This window comes from Scleropages formosus, chromosome 6, assembly GCF_900964775.1.
Source record: "Scleropages formosus chromosome 6, fSclFor1.1, whole genome shotgun sequence".
NCBI lineage: Eukaryota > Metazoa > Chordata > Actinopteri > Osteoglossiformes > Osteoglossidae > Scleropages > Scleropages formosus.
The window spans coordinates 17,396,998-17,423,377 of record NC_041811.1 but is presented as its reverse complement, the minus strand read 5'-3'; the positions used below and the strand labels follow the sequence as shown (position 1 = coordinate 17,423,377).

The 26,380-nt window shown below is 39.6% G+C and overlaps 1 protein-coding gene across 1 annotated transcript; it reads right to left on the bottom strand.

The window, feature by feature from the left end:
• Positions 1-2,229: 2,229 nt before the first annotated feature.
• map1b (microtubule-associated protein 1B) lies at positions 2,230-25,907 on the bottom strand. The gene is made up of 7 exons (XM_029252942.1): positions 25,607-25,907; positions 22,647-22,748; positions 14,404-14,486; positions 12,567-12,707; positions 6,262-12,199; positions 5,778-6,016; positions 2,230-5,376 (listed from the first exon to the last, which is right to left on the bottom strand). Exons 1-7 carry the CDS (start codon positions 25,776-25,778, stop codon positions 5,221-5,223), a joined length of 6,831 nt encoding a protein of 2,276 aa, XP_029108775.1. The 5' UTR covers positions 25,779-25,907; the 3' UTR covers positions 2,230-5,220.
• Between the last annotated feature and the right edge of the window lie 473 nt (positions 25,908-26,380).

Below are 26,380 nucleotides of genomic sequence, written 5' to 3'. Positions count from 1 at the left end.
TAGGCTCCGGCTCCCCGCGACCCTGTATGGGACAAGCGGTGCAGATGATGTGTGTGCAATCTTATTTATTATCCATCATTACATAGATTACATTATCACAGGCTTAATACTAATTTTAACAACAATTTAGAAAAAGAGAATTATGTTGAAACACTGTTCTGGTTATTCTGTTAACACAGGTCTACTGTGCTTTAAAATTTGTTGAGTTTTATGTGGGCTTTATAACCCCCATGGCTGTAATTTCTTTAAATGTTATTGGTCGTGTAAAATTATGTGATGAAACACTGATAACAAACGGGTCCTTCTGTACTCAGATTATTAGGGTTGCTAAAATGAAGTGCGCTGATTGCATATTAGTAAACAAAATGTTTAACTGTTCTGTAGAAATCTTCGAAATTAGTAAGTAAAAATTAAAATGCATACACATATGTACAGTATTTATGTATGTATTTTATCTTATTTACTAGGGAGGGCAATGTGTAGACAAGATTTACTCTTGTTGATACTGAAGGCGCTTAAGTGAGGAATAATGTGAAAAACACTGAAGTAGTTGATATAAAGAGGGGGCGCCGTGGCACAGTGGGTTGGACTGGGTCCTGCTCTCTGGTGGGTCTGGGGCTCGAGTCCTGCTTGGGGTGCCTTGCGACAGACTGGCATCCTGTCCTGGATATGTCCCCTCCCCCGCCAGCATTACGCCCTGTGTTGCCAGGTTAGGCTCCGGCTCCCCGCAACCCCAAATGGGACGAGCGGTTTAGAAAATGTGTGTGTGTGTGTGTGTATTTGATATAAAGCATATTTAACTTTCATGATTTTTGGTTACCTGTTTTCTCTGGACTCACAGTCACAGACAATCCCATATTGATTTTTAATTCTGTGCTTATGGCGGGACATCCTAATTACAGGTTGTTAACGATCCCTTTTATACTTCTGTTGCACTCAGTAACTGCACTGCATGAGTAATCTTTCCAGAAATAGACGTTCATTAAACCCTGATCACAGCTTTCTGTGTCGTTTGAAAACTTGCATTTATCAGGCAGTGCAGCTTGTCACTTTTTCGATGTCTCCTTTTTTAAATTAAAATGACCGAGAAGCAGTTTCACAATGTAATTTTGCCCATATCAGTTTCAAGGGGTGTAACTGGCTACCCCAATTTTGTTTCATATATTCCCATTAACATGCTGACACATCTGTGGGTATCAGAATGTGTTATCACCCTGTCAGGAGGTGCATTCCTTTTCTTCAGCAGACAGGAAAGCGACAGCGTACGCGAAAATTACTAGTAATTATTTGTAATGATGGGAATTGCTGCTGAGAAAAGACTGGGAAATGTTACAGGCTTGTTCACAATGTGTTTAGTTTGCTTTTGCCTGTAAATAAAATTGGATATCTTCCTATTAGCTATTGCATTTAAATATTTCAAAAGCAACTAAGGCCACGGGAATCTGCTCATTACTTTTTGTTAAGCGCTCTTTCCATTAGGCATTACTAGTTCATTTCAGTGTTTGAAAGAAAATGCTTTTGAATTCAACAATGTGGAAAAACAGAGATGTGGCTGTGAACCTGTCTATAATTTAAATTATATAACTTACAGGCTGTTGGTGTCTTTGGACCCAAAGATTACAGGTTTGAATCCTACCCCCAGCTATAATACCCTTGAGCAAGGTGCTTACTCTGAATTGCTCCAGTAAAATTACCCACCTGTATGAATGGGTAGCTTCACTTTGGAGAGAAGCATCAGCTAAATGAATACAGGTAAATGGTAAAATAAGAGAAGGTGCTCTGTTTGTTTATTGGAATTAATGGCAATAAACATTAGACATTTTGCCAGGACCAGTTCCTTTAGGGCCCAAAGCAAAACCGCATGTCATTGTGTTAATCTTCATAGTATCCTGAGTTTGTTAAAATCAGAGACACACTGAGATCAACAAGTTCAAAATACTGTATATTCAAAGAAGAAAATGGAGGCGGAGGCATGGGCACACTCTTCAAAGCATACCGATATATTAGTTTCCTCTGACTTTACGGCTAAAAATATTCAGCCAATTTTTGAAAATGAACAAAATTCTGCAGTTAATTTTGCCCTTCGGTCTATGCTGCTAAAGGGTGACATATTCAGTGTTCATACACAAGCTTAATTATGCAAGTCATAAGAGAAAAGTGCAAAAAAGACCAGCCAAGGCACATCAGTTTCCACAAAATCTGATTTATTGTGGATTTTTGAATGACCTTTTTAATAGTAGTTGCCTTTACACCAAATGCCTCATCGGGAGAAGGAGATATTGCACACATATATCAGAAAAGCACTAAGTTAATACTTTCACTTGAAACTAACCTCTACATTAGATATGACTTGGAAAAGGATAGGAAGGATGCAATATTACAAGACAAATACCATACACAGCTGCCGACAGACATTAACAATCACCCAGGAGGAGGAGAGGACAGAGTGAGGTGAGTCTCTGAGGGCAGATATAGAGTGGTGTTGCCAGATTCTTCATGGTGACGCAACCCAGAAGTTCATGCGTGTGTTTAAAGGGACTGCTGAAAGCAACACTTGCTCATTGGGTCCTGCGCATGGGTCAAAAGAGAGGAAATGTGTGATACTTGTAGTTCTGCCTTTTCGTTTAGGCCGTGGCTGCGGTGTATAGTTTTAACTTTCTTTTAATGCAACTGGTGGTTACATACCAGTAGGCAGTGTTACCACAGGTGATCAACAATGAATACAGCTTGAAGTACAGTGCTCTTTAATCTAAACATGGATAATGCCTAAATATGAAACACTTACACTCATTAGTTACAATTCCACTTCCACATACAGTACTGTCATCCTGGGTACCCATGTCATCACCTCATACTCATTCTAACATCACGCAAGGCTGTAAAATAGCGAACTGTTCTGCTGATAAAGACTGCAGCATTATGACTTCAGGGCAACTGAGTGTTACGAAGCTTTATTAGCTCCATACGCCTATTGGAGCACAGTTCTCCCGGCTTTGCCCAACATTTTGTCCAAAGAAATGTTTTTGCACATATAAAACGCATTGCTTGTATAGAATTCCACTCAGCATGTGCATTAAAAAATGACAAGTGTCATCCAGGAATTACACAGGGCACGATTCTACTTACTTATTTCTTTACTTTCTGTTTTTTTTTGTTGGCAGTTCAGAACAACTTTTCCCCTCTTAAAAAAAAAAAAAAAAAAAAATCAAAGTATATTACACATGCACATTTTTCTAAACCATTCATCCTGCCACAAATTTATTTATAATTATAGTACAGTTTAAAAAAGTATTATGTTTCATGGACCAAAGTACCACATTCTAGCAGGCCTTGACTTAGTACTGTTCAGAGGCTATTTCTCAAAGCTGAAATATTCAATAGATTAAAACACGCTCTGGCTTCGGAGAACCACAGATTTCCAAAAACTGCTATGTCATCCCTTTTGAACTATAGTGTAAAAAGGTGGATAATAAGCGAATTGGTTGCTGGATTACATACAGAGCTCCAGGAAAAGTTTTATTCAACAATGTGTAATATCAAATGAAAATTAGTGTTTGTAAAAGTGCAGGGACATACTGAAGTTTCTACTCGGGTATTCAAATGCCCAAAATACCCTAAATAAATCTAAATAATGCAAAACACACAAGAAAATCGACCAGCATGGTCCCCCAAAAGGCTTAAAGTAATTTAAGTGCAAACATGTGCAAACATGTTAATACTAAACAGTCATAAATGCAGGAAAAACACTGATGCAAAACCAGCAGAGCTTGCTTTTACTGTAGGAAGACTGCCACCTAAATACCGAATCGCTAATGCTAAGAAACTGCTATTCACAATAACTCCACCTACAGTGAAACTTTCTGCACTCTGATTATGATTAGGAACAATGAGGATGTGCTGACCTAATAAATGATTTGCTTCTGTCAAAGCAGCATAGGAAGTGCATTAAATGACCACGGTGAAAATATTGGTTACTCTTTATCTTCCAAACGGGATGCCAATTCATGGAAATAAACGTGTATCCCTTAGTGTTTTGGCCAGTCATATACTATTCTTAAATAGTATAAAATTTTTCATAGCAATTATGAACTCGAAATAATTTAAATAAACAAAATGAAAAAGTAACATTTAGAACATAGTTTCAAACCCTCCCTCCTCAAAGTTTTATTAACACTTTTTAAAAAATCCCATGAGAAAGCAGTTATAATCAAATATCGCAAAACGATTCTCACCACAAAAAATAATTTTGTTCAGCTGGACATTCAGGATCTTTTATTTTCAATGACTCCATGATTTTTTTTTTCCCAGAATGGACCATAACGGTACACACAGCATGAGTGCAGATTTCCCCGACTCTGCCTTTGATGGCTGCCTGCCTCTTTTGTTGTGTACATACATCTGAATCACCTGTGAAATCTAAGTGCATTGTGACTCTTTTACATTCAAATCACTTTCTAAGGCATAAGAAATATGTAGTGTCTTATCCTTTGGTCTATGCATTAGGGTAAAATTCAATAATATTAGTATTTCTATCATGGATATAGAATTGTTAGATTAGGTGTTCTGACTGATATGCATTAAACTGATTTATCCATATAATTTCAAAGAGACACTTGCAGGCGACTCAGATTTTGATTCTGTTGCATCCAATATGACCACCTATGATTTGTATTTGCCCTTTGATTTTAAGACATAGAACCATTCTAGTAATCCTGTGTCTGTGTTTTGGTTAAACACAATCAACGATAGTGAGCATGCAGATTTCCTAAGAATTAATAAGAACCAATTGTGTTAAAACTGTACTAACAGGGAACATGCCTTAAGTTTTTTCTGGATGGCAAATTAATAAATTTTTCTCTCTGATAAACAGGCATTAACTCCTGTAAATCCAATAACATCTTTAGATTTCACATCCACTGGGGTGCTGTGACAGCGACAGTATTCTAGTGGCATTTTTCATATTAACAAACACATACCCATTAGCATTTTAAATATGTAATTGCAAATAATTCCTAGCAGTCTGAAATTTTCTAATACAGTATACCTTTGTGTTTACAGATGAGTAACTTTATAGGTTTTACAGCTATTTTGGTAAATTAGTTTATTGGCAATGTTGGCTATACTTGAACTGTAATTGCTTTTAGACTACAATCAATTTTTTACAATGAGAATTTGTTAAAACAGCAAAGGATTCTGGGCAGTGTTACGGGGACCGCAGAATTACAGCTCGATCTTGCAAGCAGGGAAGGACTCATCTTGCATGACCACAGTGCTGCTGCTGGCTAGCACCATGATGTTCAAATCCTGTTGCTTTTCATGCGTCTCCTGGTACCACTCCCTCATGACCTCTGAGTCGTGGGTTGGAATCAGTGTGACCTACCATCAAGAAAACAAAATATTTGCAAAATGAATAATGCAGTTTCAGACAGAAGGCAGCATTAAGGTCACATGTTACACATAGATTTCAGATATGTCTCAAGGATACACTTATAATTATTTGACCATTTATACAGCTGGGTAATTTTGCTGGAGCAATTTAGAAAAAGTACGTTGCTTAACGGTACAACAGCTGGACGTGGGATTCAAACCTGCAACCTGTGCGGCCTTTAGGTTCAAAGACAGCTGCGCTAACCTCTATGATACCAGGTGTCCCGTTAACCTTCTGCATACTTCTTTATTGCAGATTTTACCTAGTTTTTACCAGCTTTATCCATAATTTCAGATGTACAAAATTTGTATCTCACAAGCAAAATTATTTAAAGTTGCTGGTGGCATACCTGCATATTATTGCCCCACTGAGATTTTCCTTCCAGCAAGGCATCTAAAACTGCCTTACTGGGTTCTTCTGCCCCTGGGTCATTGCCGCTCACGACATAGTAAGATGATCTCACTCGCTTGAAAAACTCTGCATCAACATTCTTGGCACTGCAGTGGTTCGGGATGTATACCAAGTCCAGGTACACTGGGGGGCAGTTGGGTGTAGAGAGTCCTCCAGAAGACTTTACACTGCTAGGGGCTTAAATACACAAATTTGGTAACTGAGTAAGTGGAAAACCCTTACAGATACATAAAAATTAGAAATGCAAGTATGTGACTTAGAATAGTAAGAGCTTTACAGATACTAAGTGAGAAGATATATAATAGAAAGAAAAACAAAAATATCTACCTAGCAACAGACCATAAATACCAGGAGAACATAAATAGCATTTTTATAGTGAAGGCCTTAAATTTTGTTTCAGTAACATTTCTTGGAAGAATTACCTGATGTAGCAGTTTTTGAACCTTTTGAGGCAGAAGTATTGGTTGCATTTTTGGCATCCTTATCTTCTCCACTCTTCACTTCAGTACCAACATGTAATTTAGACCCTGAGGGGTCCTTTTTCGGTGATGAAGTCTTTGCGACTTTGTCTGATTCCTTAGTAGCACTTACTTTTGCATTACCACTCTTCCTGGCTGGTGAAGATGATTTTGTTTTACTTCCAAGTTTTTTCTTCTTTGCTTTTTCGCTACCTTCTTTCTTTGGGGTTTTTGGGAGACTTTGGTCCACTGGCATCACTTCTGGATCCACCATGCAGACATCAGGGTGAGGCTGAGATGGAGCAACATCCCGCATTGTGACAGGAGGAGGATCTGCATGCCTGTAAGTGAGTGTTCTGTCCGTTGGGAGAGTTTCAGAATCATCTTCAGAGTCAATGTTAGCATCTGCAGTGATGGAAGGACATTCTTCAGTCCCTGGGGGCACATCAGAATCAGTCTGTGAAGGAGCAGATTCACTTACGGAAGTCGGTGGAGTTTCATCACATTGTTTGGCATGATGCTTCCCACCAGGAGGTGGATGTCCCCCCCCAGGCTTAGTCAAAGGTTTTTCATCTTCTTGACAATTCTCTTCATTAATGAAGTATTCAAGAGGGCTGGGGTTGATAAAGGATGGTGATAGTTCAGTTTTTGGATGACGGTATTCACAAGAAGTAACTAAACATAAATCAACATCTGTTCTAGACTGTGGGGAGCGATTCTTTTTCGAGCTGTCTAGGTCGCCAGGACCACCTGAACAACTTTGGCTTTCTTGTTTGTTAGTCTGTAATTCCCCAGTGCGAGCAGAGCTAATTCCAAATCCTTGAGGGTAAGATGCAGATGCTGCTTTAGGAGAGGTACTAAACTTGTTTTGACTGTCAGATAAATTAGGGGAAAGTGACACAGGTGAAGGTGATGATGCTTTAGGACTGACAGGGGATTTAGACTGATGGAAGGGTTCTTCGCATTTGAACGGATTAGTCTCTGGTGCGAAAGTCATTGTTGCCGTTTTCTGAGTAAAACAGGAAAAAGTAGATTCTACTGTAGTGGGAGAGGGTGATGTGTCAAGCTTGTGTTTAACTTCACCAGCTGTGAAGCTGAGCCCTTCTTGGCTGTCTGTGCATAATGGTTGACAGACAGAGGGACTTACTTTTGGACTTGGGGTCTTCTGCGTAGATTCCACAATGTTAAGAGGTACATTGTCCATAGTAATAGGGCATCCTGACACAACTGAAGAATCAGAAGACAGAGGTGAATGGGTAAGTGAGGACATTTTTGGAGTGACAGGGGACTTGTCTTGTTGCAAAGTCTCTTCAGTTTTGATCACCAAACTCTCCGGAGATGCTGGGCTACTGGCATCACACGGAGCAGCTTCACTGTGACCTGAGGCACTCACCAGGAACTCCTCCTTCAGAGGGGAAGAAGTCTGTGAAGGGGTGTTAACTGATGGAGTAGATTGAGAACCTTCCGAAGGAGAGGCTGAAGCAGCATGAGGTGAATCAGTTTCTTTGAAAATAATTGCCTGCTCCACTGTTGGTTTGCATTGCCTTGCAAATCTTTGGTCAGCCACATCAGAAGGACTATAATCTACTTCGGTAGGTCCATTTTCAGTGACTTCTTGATGTTGCTGGTTTTCTCTAGATACAGGGTATTCAGGAGACTGTTTGCTAAAATCTAAGGCTAAGGAGTGATCAGGAGATTCTTGACCAAATTCCACTGACATTGTGGACTGCTCTGGTGATTTTGCATCCTGCACTGGTGTTCTTGATTTTGCTGTTTTCGGAGAGAAATCTGGAGAAATTGACATTGGTCTAGGGCTGTCCTCTTTTGAAGGGGAGATTTCTGTTTCCTGGAATGCAGTTGGGGTCTGAACCACAGATACAGATAGAGAGTCATCTACCTCTGTTGAATGAGGAGAACCAACTTCAGCATGCAGTGATGGGGAAACATCATCTGCTGTTGGCTCAGGGAATGAACTAGTAGCTAAGGAAGCTGTTGAGGCAGATGCAATATGGGAAAATGTGTCTTCTGCCACAACTTCATCAACTGGAGTGGCTGACTTATCAGATGTGGTTCCTTCTGATATTGACATTTTACTCTCATCTTTGGTAGCTATAAAGATGCCTGTGTCTGCTGATGTCGGCGAGAGATCTTTAGTAGTTTTCATTAGTCCTTCTTCCTTTTCTTGTGAAGTGCTCTCAGCACTGGAGCTCTCTTTATTTATAAATGTCAAACTGGAGGTTTCTTTTTCACCTGGTGTTCCAACAGATAAGACCGACATACCATCACCTAAAGGACTCTGAGCCTGTGGTGACACCTCTTCCTCATGTTTTAACTCTGTTGATGACTGGTCCTGATTCAAATCTGTTTTTCCATCTTGAGGCAACCCTTCTGGTGATCTAGTTCCAAGGGTTGGTGGGCTACAAAGAGGAGAGAGCACTTTTTCAACAGGCGATGCCGGGACAGGTTCATCCAAAGGACTGCTTTTGTTCGACTCCTCTTTGTCACTTGTTACTTCAACAATAAGTGGAGTGTGGCTTTTTATATCAGTGTCAGATGCTAAAGCACAAACCTTTTCATCTACAGGTGACTGATAATAAGGTGTGTGACCAGGACTCCCAGGGGCAGACTGTGAAGAAGAAGCACCTTCGAGTGTCTTGTCATCTGGACTATTTGAAGGTTCTACCACATCACTTGGGAATCCTGTAAGAGTTGTACCTAATTCAACTGGTGCTGCAACAGCAGTGGGAGCTAAGTCAAAATTCACATTTCGATCAGTGCTAGGACTCTTTATGACTGGGGAACATGGAGCTGGAATAAGTTTTGTTGTGTCAAGAGTAAGTGCATCTGAACTGTCCAGGTCTGATCTGTATCTTCCTTCTTTTTCCTTTTCTTCAAAGAGTTCTGATTCAAATGGTTTGCACGACTTATCTTCCTCCAGTGATGACGGTGGTGATATAGTGGAAGCTGACGGATGGTAATCCTTGCCTTCTGTGGCATCACTCTTTGAATGATCTGATTCTGGACTGTCATGAAGTGGAGAAAGCTTTGCTCTCTCATAGTCAGCTGATGGCATAGTTACTCCATACTTGGAAAACTCCTGAGAGGGAGACTCTGTTTCATCATTAGTAGTCTCATCACTCATAATATCTCTCGGTGTTGACATATCATCAATTGGTGTTGGCACACTGGAAATCTCAATGGTGGACTGGGTATAGCCAGAAGTGGCAGTATATTCTTCTTGAGGCTCATCTCTAGTCTCTTCATCAGATGCTGCTTCACTTTCAGGGCCTGCTGGAAGAGTTTCATCATGGATGGAGATACGCTCAGCTGAAGGAGACTGGGGGCCTGAGAATTTTAGTGACTTGGTAATAAATGAGCTCTTTTCCTCCTCCTCAAATCCATTATCCTGACTCTTATTCTTATCGTCCAGTCCATATTTCACAACTGGTATGCTTTCTTCTTCTATTTCTTCTTCTGTTTCTTGATCTTTTTCAGATGTGTCAACATCTTCTTTTTCTTCTTCCTTGGACTTAATACCATTTGGACTACCTGATGTAGGAGAAGCTTTGCTTTTCTTGTCTTCTAAGACTACGTCGTCACTGTATTTTGCTGCATCCTGTTTGTCTTTCTTTTCCTGATGGACTTGCTGCTCATCAACTTCCTCGGTCTCTCCCTTTTCTTCATAGTCTCCAGCTTCTGAAGACTCTTCTAAGCCTGTGCCCTCATCCTCAAATTTCTCATTAGCATCAATATGCATTTTTCCTTTAGGCTCTAGTTCATCTGGGGTCTCTCCACATTCTCCCTCTGCCTCAGTTGTTGTTATTCCCTCATCAAGAGATTCTGCACGTTCGTCTGTTTCCGGAGATTTTTTGCAGAATACATTGTCTTCGGGCTGTATTATCTCAGCTGGCTCCGGCTCCTCTTGTTTACTTTGAGGCACTGTCTCATTGTCAACAAGCTGTTCTGCTTTGAGCTCCTCAAAGTCTTTTGTGAGGTCCTCTGGCGAGGACATTAAAGATCTTTCTGTTTCAAGAGCCTTGGCAACATTGACAGCTGTGGCTGTCCCAACTGAAGCGTCACCAGTAGTGTCAAGTTTGGATTCATCGGGCTTAGAATCTTTTTTACTGGCTTTGATTTTATCTTTGTCTTTGGATTTTCCAGGAGTTGCAGTGTCCTTCTTTGACACTTCATCTTTTTTTTGAACTTTTGGTTTTGTCACTGGCTTTTTGGCATCTCCAGTAAGAGATGAGACTTTCTTCACATCCTTAGCAGGTTTTTTTGCCTCTTTCTTTGGTTCTTTATCTTCTTTCTTTATCTCCTTCTTTTCTTCTTTTTTAACCTCTTTCACTGGAGAATCCCTTTTCAAATCCTTTTTTATTTCCTTTTTTACCTCTTTTTTGGGTTCTTCCTTTTTTACTTTCTCTTCCTTTTTGGGCTTTTCCTCCTTCTTAGATACAGACTTCTCCTCTTTCTTAACCACTTCCTTTTTAGATTCAGATTTCTTAGTTTCTTTTTTTACTACCTTTTCCTTTGCTGCTTTTGGTTTTGCTTCTGATTTTTTCTCTGCAGGTTCAACTTTGGGTGCTGGCTCTGGCTTTATTTTAATTTCTTTCTCTGTTGTCTGAGCTGTTGCCTTATCTTTTTTCAAAGGCTTTTCTTTCTTCTCAGATTTTTGTGTCTTTTCTTTTGCACCTTCTGTGTCAGTTTTTGCTTTTTCTGGAGCCTCTTCTTTAGATTCTTTCCTGAAACCTCGGCTTGATGATGGCCTAGAGGTTGACTTCAAACTTTCCTTACTATCACTTTTGTGTTTCATTTTTGCTTGCTTCAGTGCTGGTGCCAAGTCTGAGGACAGTTCCTTTCGAGTGACAACAGGTTGTTTCAGAAAATCTAAATGTTTGAGTTTCTCCAGTCCTTCAAGAATATTATGTTGTGTAGCGTTGCCAGGAAACAAGACACGGACTATCTTTTCTATGGGATTGGCTGGGTGCCACACTATCAATGATGATATTGAGGTTAGATAGGAAACTGGCATCTCAGACTCTTTTCCATTTGGAAGCAACACAGATGCTTTATCTTTCTCACTACCTGTCCACTGTTTCATGAAGTACTGCAGCTCTTTACTGTTTTTAGCTGGGTTAAGCACATACATCTCTAACTTTCCAACACCCATTTTCTGAAACAGTATTATAGGCTCTATTGTATTTCCAACTGACCTATAAAGAGGCTCTGGTTTTAGGGAAAGCTTGTTCAAGAACTGCAGAGTGAAAAACGCCTCTTCAATATTCCTCCTCACTCTGTAGTTTGGTTCTGGCTTGTCAAGATTTTCTGGAATGTTAAGGAACACAACTCCCAGATCTGGGGAAATCAAATTTTTCATCCAGTCACTGTTAGCAGTGGAGCCCTGAGACTGTTCCTCTTCCAGTTCTGCTATTTTCCGCTGCAGCATACTGTTAATCCCTGGCAGATTGTCATCTCCAATGTGTGTCAACAGAATGGAGTCCACACGGTCCAAGTGTCGGACCAGTTTCCAGAAGCAGGACTTACGATCTGACCCCCCATTAATAAGCATGTTGAACCCATTTACAGCAAACAAAGCTGAGTCTCCACGGCCTCCAGGGAAAATGTAGCAACATGGTTTAGAGAGCTTCAAGAATCCCCCAGATGTTGGTGGTTCCAGCATGTCAAATGGTGATGAAATCTCTACAGACTCTGACAAGTACTCTGTAAACTCCGAGAGGCCTTCCATTTCAGGGAGTATCAGGGCAGAGTTCAATTTTAAATTAATGAAGTCTTGTAAATTGTGTCTATCCAGGTTAGAATTTTTCCAGTCGCCTTCTTCAGGGACAAATAAAGTGAGGCTTGCTTTGTTTGCTGGGTGTGTGGTGCTGAGAAGTTCACCAATCTGTTAAAGAAAAAGGATTATGTCTAAGGAATCATGTTTTGGGACAGATTCTTCCTGTAACAACATACATATAATTGCACACCTGGATTAATTGTATGTCACTAAACCACGTAAACACAAATGCATTGACAGCTTATACATTCAAAGATTAAAGACAAGCGTTTATAAAGAAATGTTTAAAATTTGGCATACACACACATATATAGTATGTATCCAGAACATGTTACTCCGCGTAGAATATTTCAGACCTTCCATGTAATTATAAGTGGCAAAATCTACCATATAAAATGATGGAGATACAGCATAATTAGAAACAAATGTTTCTCATATACCAATATTTAGATCAGCAGAGCTATCAACCACTCACCTCCTGGTCAGTGAAAATGTCTATGAAGTTCAGGAAAGAAAAGGAGCCAGACTGAAGAATAAGCTCTCCGGTGTTTTCAAAACATTGTCCTGACAGCACCAAAAGTTTGTGTCTAGCAGTATCTGAGACAAGCAGCCGTACCTAAACGGAAAAAAATATAGAAAAGAAAAATTAAAAAATACAAAAAATGTCCTAACTAAACCTATGATACACATATGAACATTTAAAATAATTACATATGGCAGTTACATTTAAAAGGTTTATACATCTAGGAACCGACATAGACATGAAAAAGCATTGGCACAGCAGTATGTCTTTGTCAGAATTCATGAATTCAATCCATAGCTGTTATTTGCTTGAACCTAGTCACATTATACTTCTGTCTGTAAGCAATAATGTATGAAATAATGATCAATATCAAGATCTAACTCAATAAAAATGTGCCTCAGTGGGAGGGGCTTATGAAATAAGAACACAAGACAGCCCAAACCTTGGATATTGTCTATTGATGGCTCATCTTGAAAAGTTTCATTCTGTGACTTACCTTCTAGATGCAACTGTGACCTAATGTTCATAGTCTAAAGTACAGCATTCACACATTCCCACATTAAAAATAACAGACATACATTTAACTGTTTAGCTAGGTTTTGATAAAAATTGTTCCCGCTCCATTTCTGTACCAATGGAGTGCTTCTGTTTAAGTTTGCACATTTGTATTTTGCAGAGCAATGCTACCTTCATTGGATCTACCTGACTACACACACAGATTATATTCAACTGCTGCTGTATCAGGTCCATTAGGGAATTAGTCTCTCTTTCTTTGCAAGCATTGTTGGCTCTGGGCTGTGTGCCAGTGCCAAAGCTGCATTGCTGTGCGATATTATTGATGGACAGTGTTGCCAAAGACAGACAAAGAGGGGGAGAGGGGAAGCTGGGCTTTACCCTTCAACAGCTCTTCCCTCCATCCGGAAAATCAACTATCACTTATCACTGATGCTGCACTATGGTCCTGTTTACAAACTCAGGCATTTGGACCATGGAGTGAGGAGAAACATGCATGACAGTGGCAGAAAGGATTGGGTTTCTATTTGGGTAAAAGTGAACGCAATGCAAAATGCTGATTTTTGCTGCCAGCATTAATTAAAATTAATGATCAGACTTAATATGCTGGGCTACCAGTTGTGGCTTCCTATGACAAATCTTTCACGCAGCAAACAGCGCCTGGATCCGCATATCTGTAGTAGAAAACTGACCAATTTAAGGGTGATAAATAACTGCCACTGTAAATGAAAATAGGCAAACCAAATATTTACAACCAAAGTTTCCCTTCAGTATAAAGATGAAGACTTTATATCATACATAAGCATTTAAATTAAAACTGTGCAATGAATGTCCTAAACACAGCAATAAGTTATTATGACAAAAGCTGTTTTGATAAAATGTTACTGGTCTGCAGGTACACATATAATATGGAAAGCGTACCACAGCACAAAAACGATTAACTCTACTGATGACTGGTTCAAATTTGTTTTCCAATTTTAGTTGAAAAAATAAAACATTCACAGTGCCTTTTAATACACTAACGCCGATGGATAAATTGTCACTGTGCATAATGAGTTGCCTTCTTTTGTTTTTTTGTGAAACCCACTGCTCTTATACCTGAAGTCACTGTTTAAGAAGAATGAGAACATTGCTCCCTGAAAGGCTGTTTAGGAAAGATACTAGATGCACCACATTCTTACTTACAGCTGTGTAGTATTAAGAAGAGAGCAATTGCACGAAGCAGATAAAATGATATTGTTCACCCAGTAGAGATAGGGACCAGGAGAAACCTTACTTCAGTGCTGACAGCTTCATCTGAAGGATTGATTAACACCACCGTTTCCAGAACATTGCTTTTGTGGTGGAGTATTTTCTGACCTGAAACAGAGACATAGATTAAAAAGAATAAAATAAACTGTTTGGAACGTCACTAGATAGCATGTAATTGTAAAACATTTATAATAATGTCAAATTAAGTAAAAACCCGACCATACCCTAACAACACAGAGAAATACATTAAATGTGTTACATCGACTATTTTTAATTCATCCCCAGAATGACTATGCAGCCATTTGCTGTGGAACACATTTCCTTTAATTGTACATTCAGTAAATGCATACAACACATCAAAATGTATGCATTTACTGAATATACAATTAAAGAAAATGTGCATGTAGCCACTGCACTTTTTAACAAGTATATTTAAATAACTGAACACTAAAGATGGCAGTTCTTAAAAAATGTTTCATGTATGCGCACAGCTACTACATGCTTTAATATTACTATCTACATATATATATATTTACATGTATCAGGAATATACTGCATAATGATCCACCATAACAGTCATTACTCTAGTCTGTGATTTAATCTATGCTAAATAAGGATACCGGGTGTTTATGAAACCCAAATGTAGCCCTAATTCTGAAAAATCCTACAGGGGAAATCCTGGCAGACGTAGGCATTATGCCATTGACTGACTAGAGCAGAGCTCCGTCATGCACAGGGCAATCGGGCTGCCTGCCTGCAGTCGAGAAATCCCATTTAATCCCCAGTGTTTGCACCATGGATGGGACATCCAACCCCTAGCCAATCACCGTCCCCTTCGCCGCCGTACATTCCGCAGCAGTGGCAATGAGGTTCACCGCAAATAATGTGCTGGAAAAACAGTTAACCATTTATTGCCTTTAGTCACAGTGCGCAACTTAGTACTGTTTTGCTTTTATTTTGTAACTGGTGAATGACAAAAGGCATTCATTGCAGAAGAAATAAGTCACATGTTTAAATGTGTACCATTTTTACAAAGTCATGTGAAAAATTTTATGAACAAATCTAGAAAGTGTAGCAGCCACCAGTGTTGGGAGATTTAAGGCACTTTAACACTGAGTTCGATATCAGTCCTACTGGATGATTCTGTGGCTGTCTGGAGAGCATTCTGTCAACAAATTAACACATTTTAGACTACATGTTTATCAGTCACTAACGCTATAAGCAAGGGTACAGATCTCTCAGCAATGTTTTGAACTAGACTGATGTATATTTTCATAACTATGCAACATCATTATAAAGCTCCCTTGAGTTTACCTCAATGGCTGGCAGCTGAAAATGATTAATGAACTGCGCTTATGTTAACACTTAAATTGCTCACACAACACACTGTCTTCATACATGCTGTGCCACTTCAGGGAAATAACATAGTACACAATACATAATTACATCATCTTTAGACAGCCATTTTCAATTCTTAATGTATAGTCTACTCTAAGCATAAACACAGCACTGCAAATACAATATTATGTAAAATGCATAAGGGGATAAATATTCACAAGTATGCTTTAGTAAGTGTTTACTATAAAATAATAATATTGTATGAAATTTTAATATTTTTAGCCTGGAAGACCACAGAGATATTGATAGATGCTTCGAGGGACGCTTCTCTGCTAAATAGCACTATCCATCAAACAAAAAAATCCAAACCAGCTGAGTTTAGATTTCACAGCTGCTGAAAGGGACTGGAATTTAAACAACCTCTGTTGCCAGCCAGAAATGCCAGCCAGATGGACTAACAGCAGTGTGCACTAGTCACTCTCCCTTGATTAGAATCCATAGTGCACTTAATCTGGAAGAAATGTCATTCATTCAAAGATATACAGTGTTATAAAATGTTCATATCACAAATATCAGCAGGCTGACTTTATAAAAAAAACTACTGAAGTTAGTTACTGTGGATTGTACAGATTTTCGTTAAAAACATGAATGCTTTTGAATTATCAAAGCTTCTGTTATGTCACAGAATTGTTCTATTGTAGGCACTGCATAACAACTCTCTCCCAGATTTTAACAGGTATAATACGACACTAACACCATCTTTGTGAAAGCTGAAATCCTTTATCCTGATAACACATATTAAGCAATTTGTATCTATAGAATTTTAATTATCTTTACTTCAACACTTCAACAAATACCAATTCCTGGGATCACGGAAGGACATTGTGGCAGGTCTGGGGTTCGAGCCCTGCTTGGGGTGCCTTGCAATAGACTGGCATCCCATGCTGGGTGTGTCCCGTCCCCCTTTGGCTTTGCGCCCAGTGTTGCCGGGTAAGCGCCGGCTTGCTGTGACCCCGCTCGGGATGAGCGGTTGTTGGCAATGGATGGATGGATGGTCACAAGGACATTCAAATAACTTAAGGTCATAGAGCCATATTATAGAACTCATAGTAAGATACTGCGTGCATGAGGCCTTAAAACAACTGAGCAGCAACAGAAGAGAAATAGGTCAAGTCCAGAGAGGGCAAGGTTTCTGCAAGAACTATAATCGTTGAAATTTAATTCAACTCTAGACAAACACAATGACATACATGTGCCATCCACTGCAAACACTTTTCATATTCTTTACTCCTTTCAGAGATGCTTGGCTGCTTTGCCATCTGTGAACATGTTTTTTTACTATATAAACAGCCTTAATATTTGCAGAGAACTGGTGTACAATATATAAATACCACTTCAATTTAAATTGTTTCCGTAGTGTTTTAAGAATTGCTTTTATCTGAATTATATACAGTATATATACACATTAATGTGTATAATGTGTGTTTACAGTTTTAACAGACTACTCTTACCTTAAATGTGCAATAATGAAAAAACAGGATGTGATACTAGTACAAAGTACACATACAGGGATAATACAGGTAGGACAGGGCTCATTTTTTTTGTCCCTTTCAGTCTTATCACACTGCAGCAAAGGATTTACAGCCCACACAGATTATGTATTTATCTGCTGAGACACTAAGTAAGTGTGTTGAGGGGAGTCTGGACTTTCCTGAAGTCAGCAGGGAGCCCTGCTGTATGATGATGGATGCGCAGCCATTGTCAGTTGGAATCTACAATCATGTCTGCTTGCCTGTCCCATCAAAGTGGCCTTCCAGTTTGGGCAAAAAAGCCTTTTAACCCTACAAAAACAACGGGGTTTTCCAATACCATCGTGTGCCATACGGCACAAAGTGGTACGGGTTTAAACTTGTGCATGTTATATAAATAAGCTCTAAATGTGCAAATGAACTTCATTTCACAGCTCTCTAATACCCTTCAGTGTCATACAATTACAGGATTGCAGTTTTACACTCCATGAGGGTACATTACTGCAAGTTAGACGCTAATTAGCATAATCTGATTTTGTTTAAAGGCTAAAATTTATAAACAATGTATATATTAGTAGCCTTAATTAGTACCGAATACAGCATATGTAGCACTTGTCAGGGAGCCAATGAAGCTTTTGTGTCTCGTGTTTTCTCATGTACTAGCATTCAAAAAGCCCTGGTGGCAATGTTCTGAATAAATGACCTGTTAGGAACGTCATTAAGAGAACAACGACAGTAGTTGAAGAGGAAAAGGGAACAAAGCTTTCATAATGAAACATGGCCAGTTTTTTTCTCAGATGGATTTAGTAATTTAGCGCTCATCCACTTTTTAACACCATAAAGTTAAGGAATGATTATGTCTGTGTGCCATCAGGATTTACTGATGAATTACTTCTCTAACAGAAAACATCAATGAGAAATTAGAGACAGCCAGGTATGGATTCCTTAGGAACCCCCAGCTAATTGACAAAAGCAAGGTCTGGCCAGTGTTTTCCAAAAGAGATTTATTGTTGATTCTACACAGCTTCACATGCCAGAAGAAAAATATGACTGACGAATGAAACATTGCACGTTTCGAGTGGAATGTACTTGACTGGAATGACTTATTTACAAAACGTGTGGTAGTTTATATCTATAAACTGAAAATAAGACCAAAAAAGCAGGTCTAATGTATAATATAATTTTAGCAATTGTATGACACCCATGAAATGTCTTCTCACTAACATAACGTAACTAACATACAGATAATAAAAAAACCACGTTAATATTTTAATCACAACTACGTCACAGAAATTGATTTCACTTTAGAACCCATTATGAATGTTACAGTGTTCCTTGCTTTCCATTAACTTGCACAGAAAACACTTACCTCCTCAGGCTGCCCTTGTGAACATGACTCATCATTTATCAGAAAAGTGTTTGACCTTAAATATTTCAAAACCACTTCAGAGCAAATAAATTACTTTGAAACTGCATGCATCTCCATTTGTCACCAGACAAAAAAGTAGCATGAGGAAGTACAAATGCTGCATAACGTGACAAGCTTTAAAATTTAGTACAACCACACTGATGTGTCAAAACAGCAATCGTGACATTTGTGACATACATATTCTTTGAAGAAATTCAGACTGAAAATCTCAGCCAGTAGTAAAACAGCTGCAACCATTCATTAAGTATGCATTCTTTTGTTTAAAGGTCCATCTACTACTCATCCATATACATAGTGTTTACGTACAGTGCAATTTGAAAAATCTCCTATTAACCACCCATACGCATCATAATCAGGGTGAAAGTCTCCAGTGTCTAATGACTGTGTTTTCCCTTTAGAGTGTAATGTTACAAGGGATGAATTTGTGTCTCTTGTGTCAGAAGTGAAAGACAACACCGATCATTATAACGAATTCCCAAGACCAACCTCTTCCTGCTGACCTTTGCACTGTGGTACACATTAGGTCTTTTCCCCATCATTATCCTGGTTCTTGCTGTGCTAAACACTTTGCTTCAAATGCTAAAGCTATTATTAGTACTTCTATTGTCTGATCTTCTTTGACTTTTAAAGTACATAAGTATATTACTCTACTTTTACATCTTATATTACCACAGCTGTACAAGAGGAACCAATCCAGCGCTTGAATTTTGCTGGCAGGATCTTAGAACTAACATTGCCCTTAGATAACTTTATATTTGCAAAATATTAAAAAGAAAATAGAAAAGCTTTTAAAATTACCCAGAACATTGGCAGAAACTGTTTTGATGAGTCTCCTGCAGCACATCAAGTGTAAACTCACTGTGCCTGAACCACGTTGGCTATAAATTAAGAGAAATACCAACGACGAAGAAAGGTGGCTTTACAACTTTTGGCATTTAATGCTTGCATTTAGAAACCGCAGTGATCGACTACACTGATCTCAGTACAGCCAGTGAGTCTCACGAAGGTCATGCTCTCCAGTCCCAGTAGGTACTGAGAGAAGCTGATCATTAGACTATTGGACCCCTAATCCCTTTAATTACTGGGGTAACAGACTGAGTGCCACACTGGTAAATTAATCATCAAAAAGACTATGTTCATAATGCAAGCCTAATAATAGGCATTATTGTCACAGAACAATAATAACAATAGTAGAAACACTAGCAGTTTAACCTCCTAACTGTAAGTTTATAGTTACAGAACCCCAAGGAAATAAAGGATATCATATTAAGAGTTTTACAAGACATGTTCCCTTAAATGCTTTTGCTATTGCACACACACACACACACAGAAACTGCTTGTCCCAGGAGGGGGTCACAAGCCAAAGCCTAACCCAGCAACACAGAGTGTAAGGCTGGAGGGGGAGGGGACACACCCAGGATGGGACATCAGTCCATCACAAGGCACCCCAGGGAGGAGTTGAACCCCAGACCTACCAGAGAGGAGAACCCAGCTCAACCCACTGCACCACCATGCCTCCTCATTTTTGTTTTTGCATTTTAAGGAAATTTTCATATGAAGGTGGTTTTGCATCTACCAGGATCACAGCAAATTTAGAGAGTTACTGTAAGGACTAGAAAGTGACTGCAAAAGTTCTTTAAGATGCTTCAAGTTTAAAGAAAGACCCTGATGATCCCTGCCGCTCACAAAATGAGATGACGCACAACTGACACGTCATTTCAAATGGGCCCAGCACAAATTTACATTACAGGAACTTAGTGTGCTTTTCCTTTGATTCAGAGAAATACTGCAAAAAATAAATAAAAAAGTAGCATGACAAGGCCGAAAAGAAGTCGCAGGAACAATGTACGAGTCGCTGACGGAGGACAGTCCAGAGTATAACAACGTTGTCGGCTGGTTTTCTTGCGGCTCAAGCCATCAGAGACAAAGGCAAACAGGGACTTAGCTGCTAATTGCTGCAACCTCACCGGAGTGCTGTGTTGCAAGGCAACCATTTCAGCTGGGAAGGATTCAGGGACAAAGACAGCAAAGCCACCATCTCGGGTCAGTCTGAAGCCCTCATCGCAGATACCAACAGGGAGGGGGAAGAAAAAAAAACCAGACAGGACTTCAGAGGCCTGCTGCTGGGCAGCTCAAATTTATTTCGGTGGACACTCCCCTCAACTCTCATTTTCAGCCACAAAAATAATCTCTCACTCTGAATTTGGTTTGCATTTACATTTGTCTCCACCAGACAGTCTCCAGCTGGGTTGAGAGCTTTCATTCAGAAGCACGCTGTGAGATCGGAGGAACCAGTGACCAAACAGGTGCTGCACTGAATGCAAGCAGAATTAGTCCCTCCGTGAGGAAGGAGACCCTTCGACAGAAATGTACTGTAGCGCGGCTCGCTGTCTCCTCCAGCCGTCTGCATTGACAATCCATGAAATCGAGTCGATAGGCAGCACTTTTTTTTTTCAGAAAGACTTAAGACCACATTGCTGCTTCATCGCGTTAAGTGTCGATGAAGAAAAATAAGGCCAGCTCATTCAAAGACTTTAATTCACTTGACAATTTCTTGCACAGTACTGCTTGCAGAAGAAGGAATGTACTGTTAAATAAAACTGCTGAAAAGTCAACTTGACTATAACGGATTTTGCTTTAATCTTTTCACGCGCATCTAAAAGTGCATCGTTTTATAGTCTCGCTTACACTGATTGAAAGTGCTGCTGCAGTAATGTGACATAAAAATGGTAAGTCATGTTTAAATCAAGCTTGGGGTAAAAGCTGCAGAAAAATTATTACTTCTATCATCTAAAAACAATCTTTAAAAAAATCTTAAAGCATACTGGTAACCCCTCTTCATTACATCATGCCACAGAAACAGTGTTTTTTTTTTTTTTTTTTTTACTGAATATCCATGATTCAGCAGTTCAGTATTAATGCGAGGATTTCAGGAGATGGTTTTCAGTCAAGCAGGACCTTAAAATAAATTCTCACTGCCCACAAAGCACTGGCTAGACACATATATTGACAGTGAACATACACCACGTCTAGGAGCAGAGCCAGTTCATTGAACACCAGCGTCAGCAGTAGCCGGAGTGGACAGCAGTCAATGACAAAGCCACATTTCAAGGTTCAAGGTCATGCTGCTCTGTCTCCCAGTTCTGCTGCACTCTAGCTCCTAACTGGTTCTTGCCTCAATAGTAGCTGCTTCTGACTTGCTTAGAACCAAACTACTGACAATGCCAATTTAGAAAGAAGTATGGAATGCGGAAGATCACGGATGCCACCAAAATTATAAACAGTGCATTAATAATGATAAAAAACCATTTTGGAATATAATGGTCTGATACTGCCTTGAACGGATAAATATTCTCCAGCCCTTTTAGTCCACATCTGCAATGCAGCCTGGAGTTGAATTTGAATGGCAGTACTCCAAAATCTAGTCACTGCAAGACCCATTTTATGATTTAAAGACTCAAAATCAGCTGCAGAAAGGAAAACTCCTATATATCTTTTCCTGAATAAAAACTAGCCTGCATGAAGTTTTAGCAAGGTTTACATAATGACCGATTCAAAAATGGTTATGTGTAGTGTGGTTATGTAGGGTTATGTAGGGTTATGTAGGGTTATGTAGGGACAGCTGGTAGTGTAGTGGTTAGAGCTACTGCCCTTGGATTCAAGGTCACCAGTTGGATCCCCACCTCTGGCTGTAGCACTCTTGAAGAAGGTACTTACCCTGAATTACTCCAGTCAAATTGCCCTGCTGTATAAATAAGTCAATAATTGTAAGCTTATAGTACTGTAACCTTAAGACAGTAAGTTGCTTTAAGAAAAATATCAGCTAAAGGAGTAAATATGTACTGCTGCAATACAACTGAATAAGTACAGAGTTTACTTGTAGCTTGTGTGGGTGTACCTCAGAAGATGTCATAGTAGCCAAAGTGACAGCTTCACGATGGAAGGAAAGTCTTACATTTGACTTTGATTTACCTCGTACATCAGGTGAAAATCGTGCTGAATGACGTGAAACAAAAAGCTTGAGCTCCTGGTCCAAGTTGCAGTCAATGAGGTTTGTGTCCCATGAGCGGATTCCTATGAAGCAGAGTGAACAACAGTCAATGATAATTCACATAAATTCTACAGTGTAGGCAAAAGCTCAAAACTTCACTAGCCAATGTCACATTGATGTTATCAATACTTGATAAGGAGAAAGAACCAAACACTGAAGAACAGTTGTGCAATTTTTTTAACAGTGCAACAATAATGTTTGGCTAAATTGTCATAAATTTGATTTAGTTTCTATTTTATTCAAAATAAAACTATTTCACGTAGTGTTATAACTGCATAAGGAAATGTGAGACATTTACAAAATATTCTATGCAATTATATAGTCTCTTCATTAAATTACCATTAGCAAACTGCCTGTCTAAAAAGCATACGAAGAGTTTCACCCTTTTGTCAGCAAAACCCAGAATTCTAAGATAAGGGGATATCAGTGAAAGACCTCTGAACATTCAATGAATTATTCTTCAGAGAATTAATTTGCCATAATAGTATGTAGTATCTTTTCATCATGCATTGTACAAACAGCACTCATCCTTTAATTTATACTTCATGATTTTACAGTGTACAATTGTATTAAATATTTTGACATACTGACATGTTTTCTCAAGCCTGTAATTACAATAATATAGAAATTAGGAAGAAATATTTTTGAGACAGTAACTGCGTGATGGCTACTGCCACTCTTTAATGGAAACCATATTAAGACGTTGAAAAGTGCGTCCTATCTCAAGAAATACATAAATTTTGTACATTCCTACCAACTTAAATTGTTTTGCCATGCGCCTCACCTGTTTTCAGGCCATACGACTAACTTCCTTTCTCTTATTAAAAACACGTAATTTTTTTTTGGTGAGATGTTGAATGTGTACCCTATATGTCTGTGTCCATTGACAGATTTACATGTCCATATTTGTTTATGTCCCCAAGTGAAAACAAATTAGTAAAGCAAGGCACCAATTCATGCAGCCATTCACCTGAAAAGGAAGAAATGTCACAATGTAGCATAGCAGTACTTGTAAAACCATTACTAAAATGCACTTTATTTCACAAAGAAATTTTCAGAATTTTCATCTTGCCAAAATAAAGTAGAGGGCTTAGTAAGATTTAACAGCCTTTTCATTGTTATTCAAAATATGTTTAGAAACTATTGTGCTATGAAAGTGGCTGAGATTACATGGCATTGCATGCTGGTGTTTTTGTCTTTCATTTTCATTTCCTACATAACATACAACGTGTGTGATTCAAAGGTAACGGAAGTCATTTAGAAACATCGAAGCTGTGAAAGTAGACCTTGTTTCTTTGCCATTTCTTTGCTGTTTTTATTCTCCTGTTGCCAACACAAAAGGACTTTGAGAAATAGAGGCAGAATTATGTTGTTTTAAGTGGTATACAGTATATACCACTTGTCAATATACAAAATGTCAAAAAATATAGGATACAGATATACAGGCCTGTTCATTTCATCAATATATTGTGATTTACAGGCATTTAAGCTTGCCTCATATCCATTCTGAACTGTGCACATTGACATTTTATTTAACCATTCTGACATTCAGCTCCTTGTGCCTTCCTTCCGAGCGCAGCCCTGACTCAGCAATACTGCAGATGCATCTTTACGGAAATCACAGCATCCCACACAACGTAAGGGCCCCGGAGCAGCTCGTCTGTCGCTTCTGACCCTGGATCCACCCACAATTATCTTCAGAGAATAATGAAACGCCATGCGCCGCGCACACGAAGATTGTCCGCTGCGAGCTTCCATAGGGACCGCAGTGCGGACTGGGCCACGCCCACATGCCGGTATCGGATGAGGAGAGCAGGGGTGCAGCGATGCTGCTTTGTTTTGAACACACAATGACATGGAGAAAAACAGCCTAACAGACTGCGCGAAATGTATATTTTAAAACCCGATACGAACTTTAATGTGCTGAAAAATGCTTGAGGATGTCAGCGGTTACAGTATCTTAGTGCTTCCTAGAATTATAGTTCTAAGATATCTCGTTTATAATATAAATCACGTTTAGTTTGTCACTGGAAGTGAGGAAACCAGGATATAATTAATTGGTGGTTTAAAACCTGTATATTCAGAAAAAAATCCCGTCAAAGGAACAAGGAAAATTGCAACAAACAAATGAGCAGGTATTACACAGTGCGTATTCCTCTAGTTATTCTACTCTACGCAATCAATGTGAAGTCAATGTTATCCCACTGTGAACTCAATGGTACCTCAATGTTAATCCAATGTTAAAACGCTGGCACGAACTACTTGGTACAGTCTTCTGACGCATCCAAAAAAAGATGCTGAATCATGAACTACACAATAAGTGCAACTTTCGCCGCAAAGATAAAAATGGCATTCCTCCTGCAACACAATTCGATTATAGAGTTTTTACCTTCTTCACCCGTAAAATTTTTATTAAACGGCGCAGTGTGTGTAAAAATCATCATCTCAAGCCATTCGTGCGATTTGCCAGAGTTAATAACAGTCGCTGTTGAGCACAGGGAGGGGCGCTGCCGCAGGTTTTCATCATTAGATAAGTGATGAACAATGACATCTATGCGAAATACGAGTCAGAAAGTTTTCTCCAGCCACACAGCCAGCCAATACACGCAAACTACGCGGCAACGACAGCACATTTTTATGCAGCAAAAACATAAGTGCGCAGAAGAGGCTGCACAATTATATGAATTACCTCCAAAACCGCACGGATGCAAAACTGCCACTCGGCAACAATGAAATTAATAAGTAAAACCCATATGATAATGACTCCAGACAGTCACATCCGAAAGGGGCGCGTGGCGTGCGCGTGCGGGCGCTGTGCGCCGGGAGTCGCGAACAACAAAGCGGCGCGCCGCCGCCGCCGCCGGGGCACGCGCTCACTCACCTCGCTCCACATCCGCAATGGCACACCTCAGGTGGTCCTCCGTCACCACCTCCCCGATAACCACCAGAAGGTAAAACCTGTCGTCGAGAAAGCGGTGGGAAAGACTCGAGGGCGATGCGGTGGCGCTGCACGAGGGCTGCGCGTCCGCCGCCGGTTCCACGCGTGTCGCCATCCTCGTCCGTCCACGAGCGCGAGCTGCTGCAGTGGCGGCGGAGAGACGCACTGAACGGGTTTCTAAGGAGCGGTTCTCTTTTATAGCCGCAGACAGCCGCGACACCGTGACTGGGACCGAGAGACGAGAGAGCCCTCAGCTGATGTCATGCGCACCCCCCCCCCCCCCCCCACACTGTACCCCCTCTATAGGAAAATAAATAAATAGAACAAAATAAAACAGCAAAGGTGTAAACACGTCTCAGATATAACGCGGAACACTGAGTTTTATTCCATAGCACATTTGCATATTAAACAATATAAGCCACAGGTGATATGCGCGCCAACGTTGTGCAGAAAAGGGTTCACTTTTGCCAAAGACTGAACTTTCTAGAGAAAACAAGGGCAAAGCAATCATACCTAGCTGTTATCGATGACAGAGCTTGCAATCTCTTGTTATGCATATTCATTTTTTATGAGCCCAGTATCTTCCGTGAACTATTTAAGACACCATAATCAATTCAGTTCACTTAAAATACTGGCAAAAATGCACAATCATCCGATTAGGACACCAATAGGAAATAGAAACTAATCTAGAGCTGTAGTGATGCATTAATGTTTGGG

Excerpts from the sequence above, each read along its gene's own strand:
- map1b (XM_029252942.1), bottom strand. The coding sequence starts at position 25,778 with ATGGCGACACGCGTGGAACCGGCGGCGGACGCGCAGCCCTCGTGCAGC. Across the intron at positions 22,749-25,606 it reads CATTGCGGATGTGGAGCGAG|GAATCCGCTCATGGGACACA; the intron begins GTGAGTGAGCGC and ends TCTGCTTCATAG. Across the intron at positions 12,708-14,403 it reads ATGAAGCTGTCAGCACTGAA|GTACGGCTGCTTGTCTCAGA; the intron begins GTAAGGTTTCTC and ends TTTTCCGTTTAG.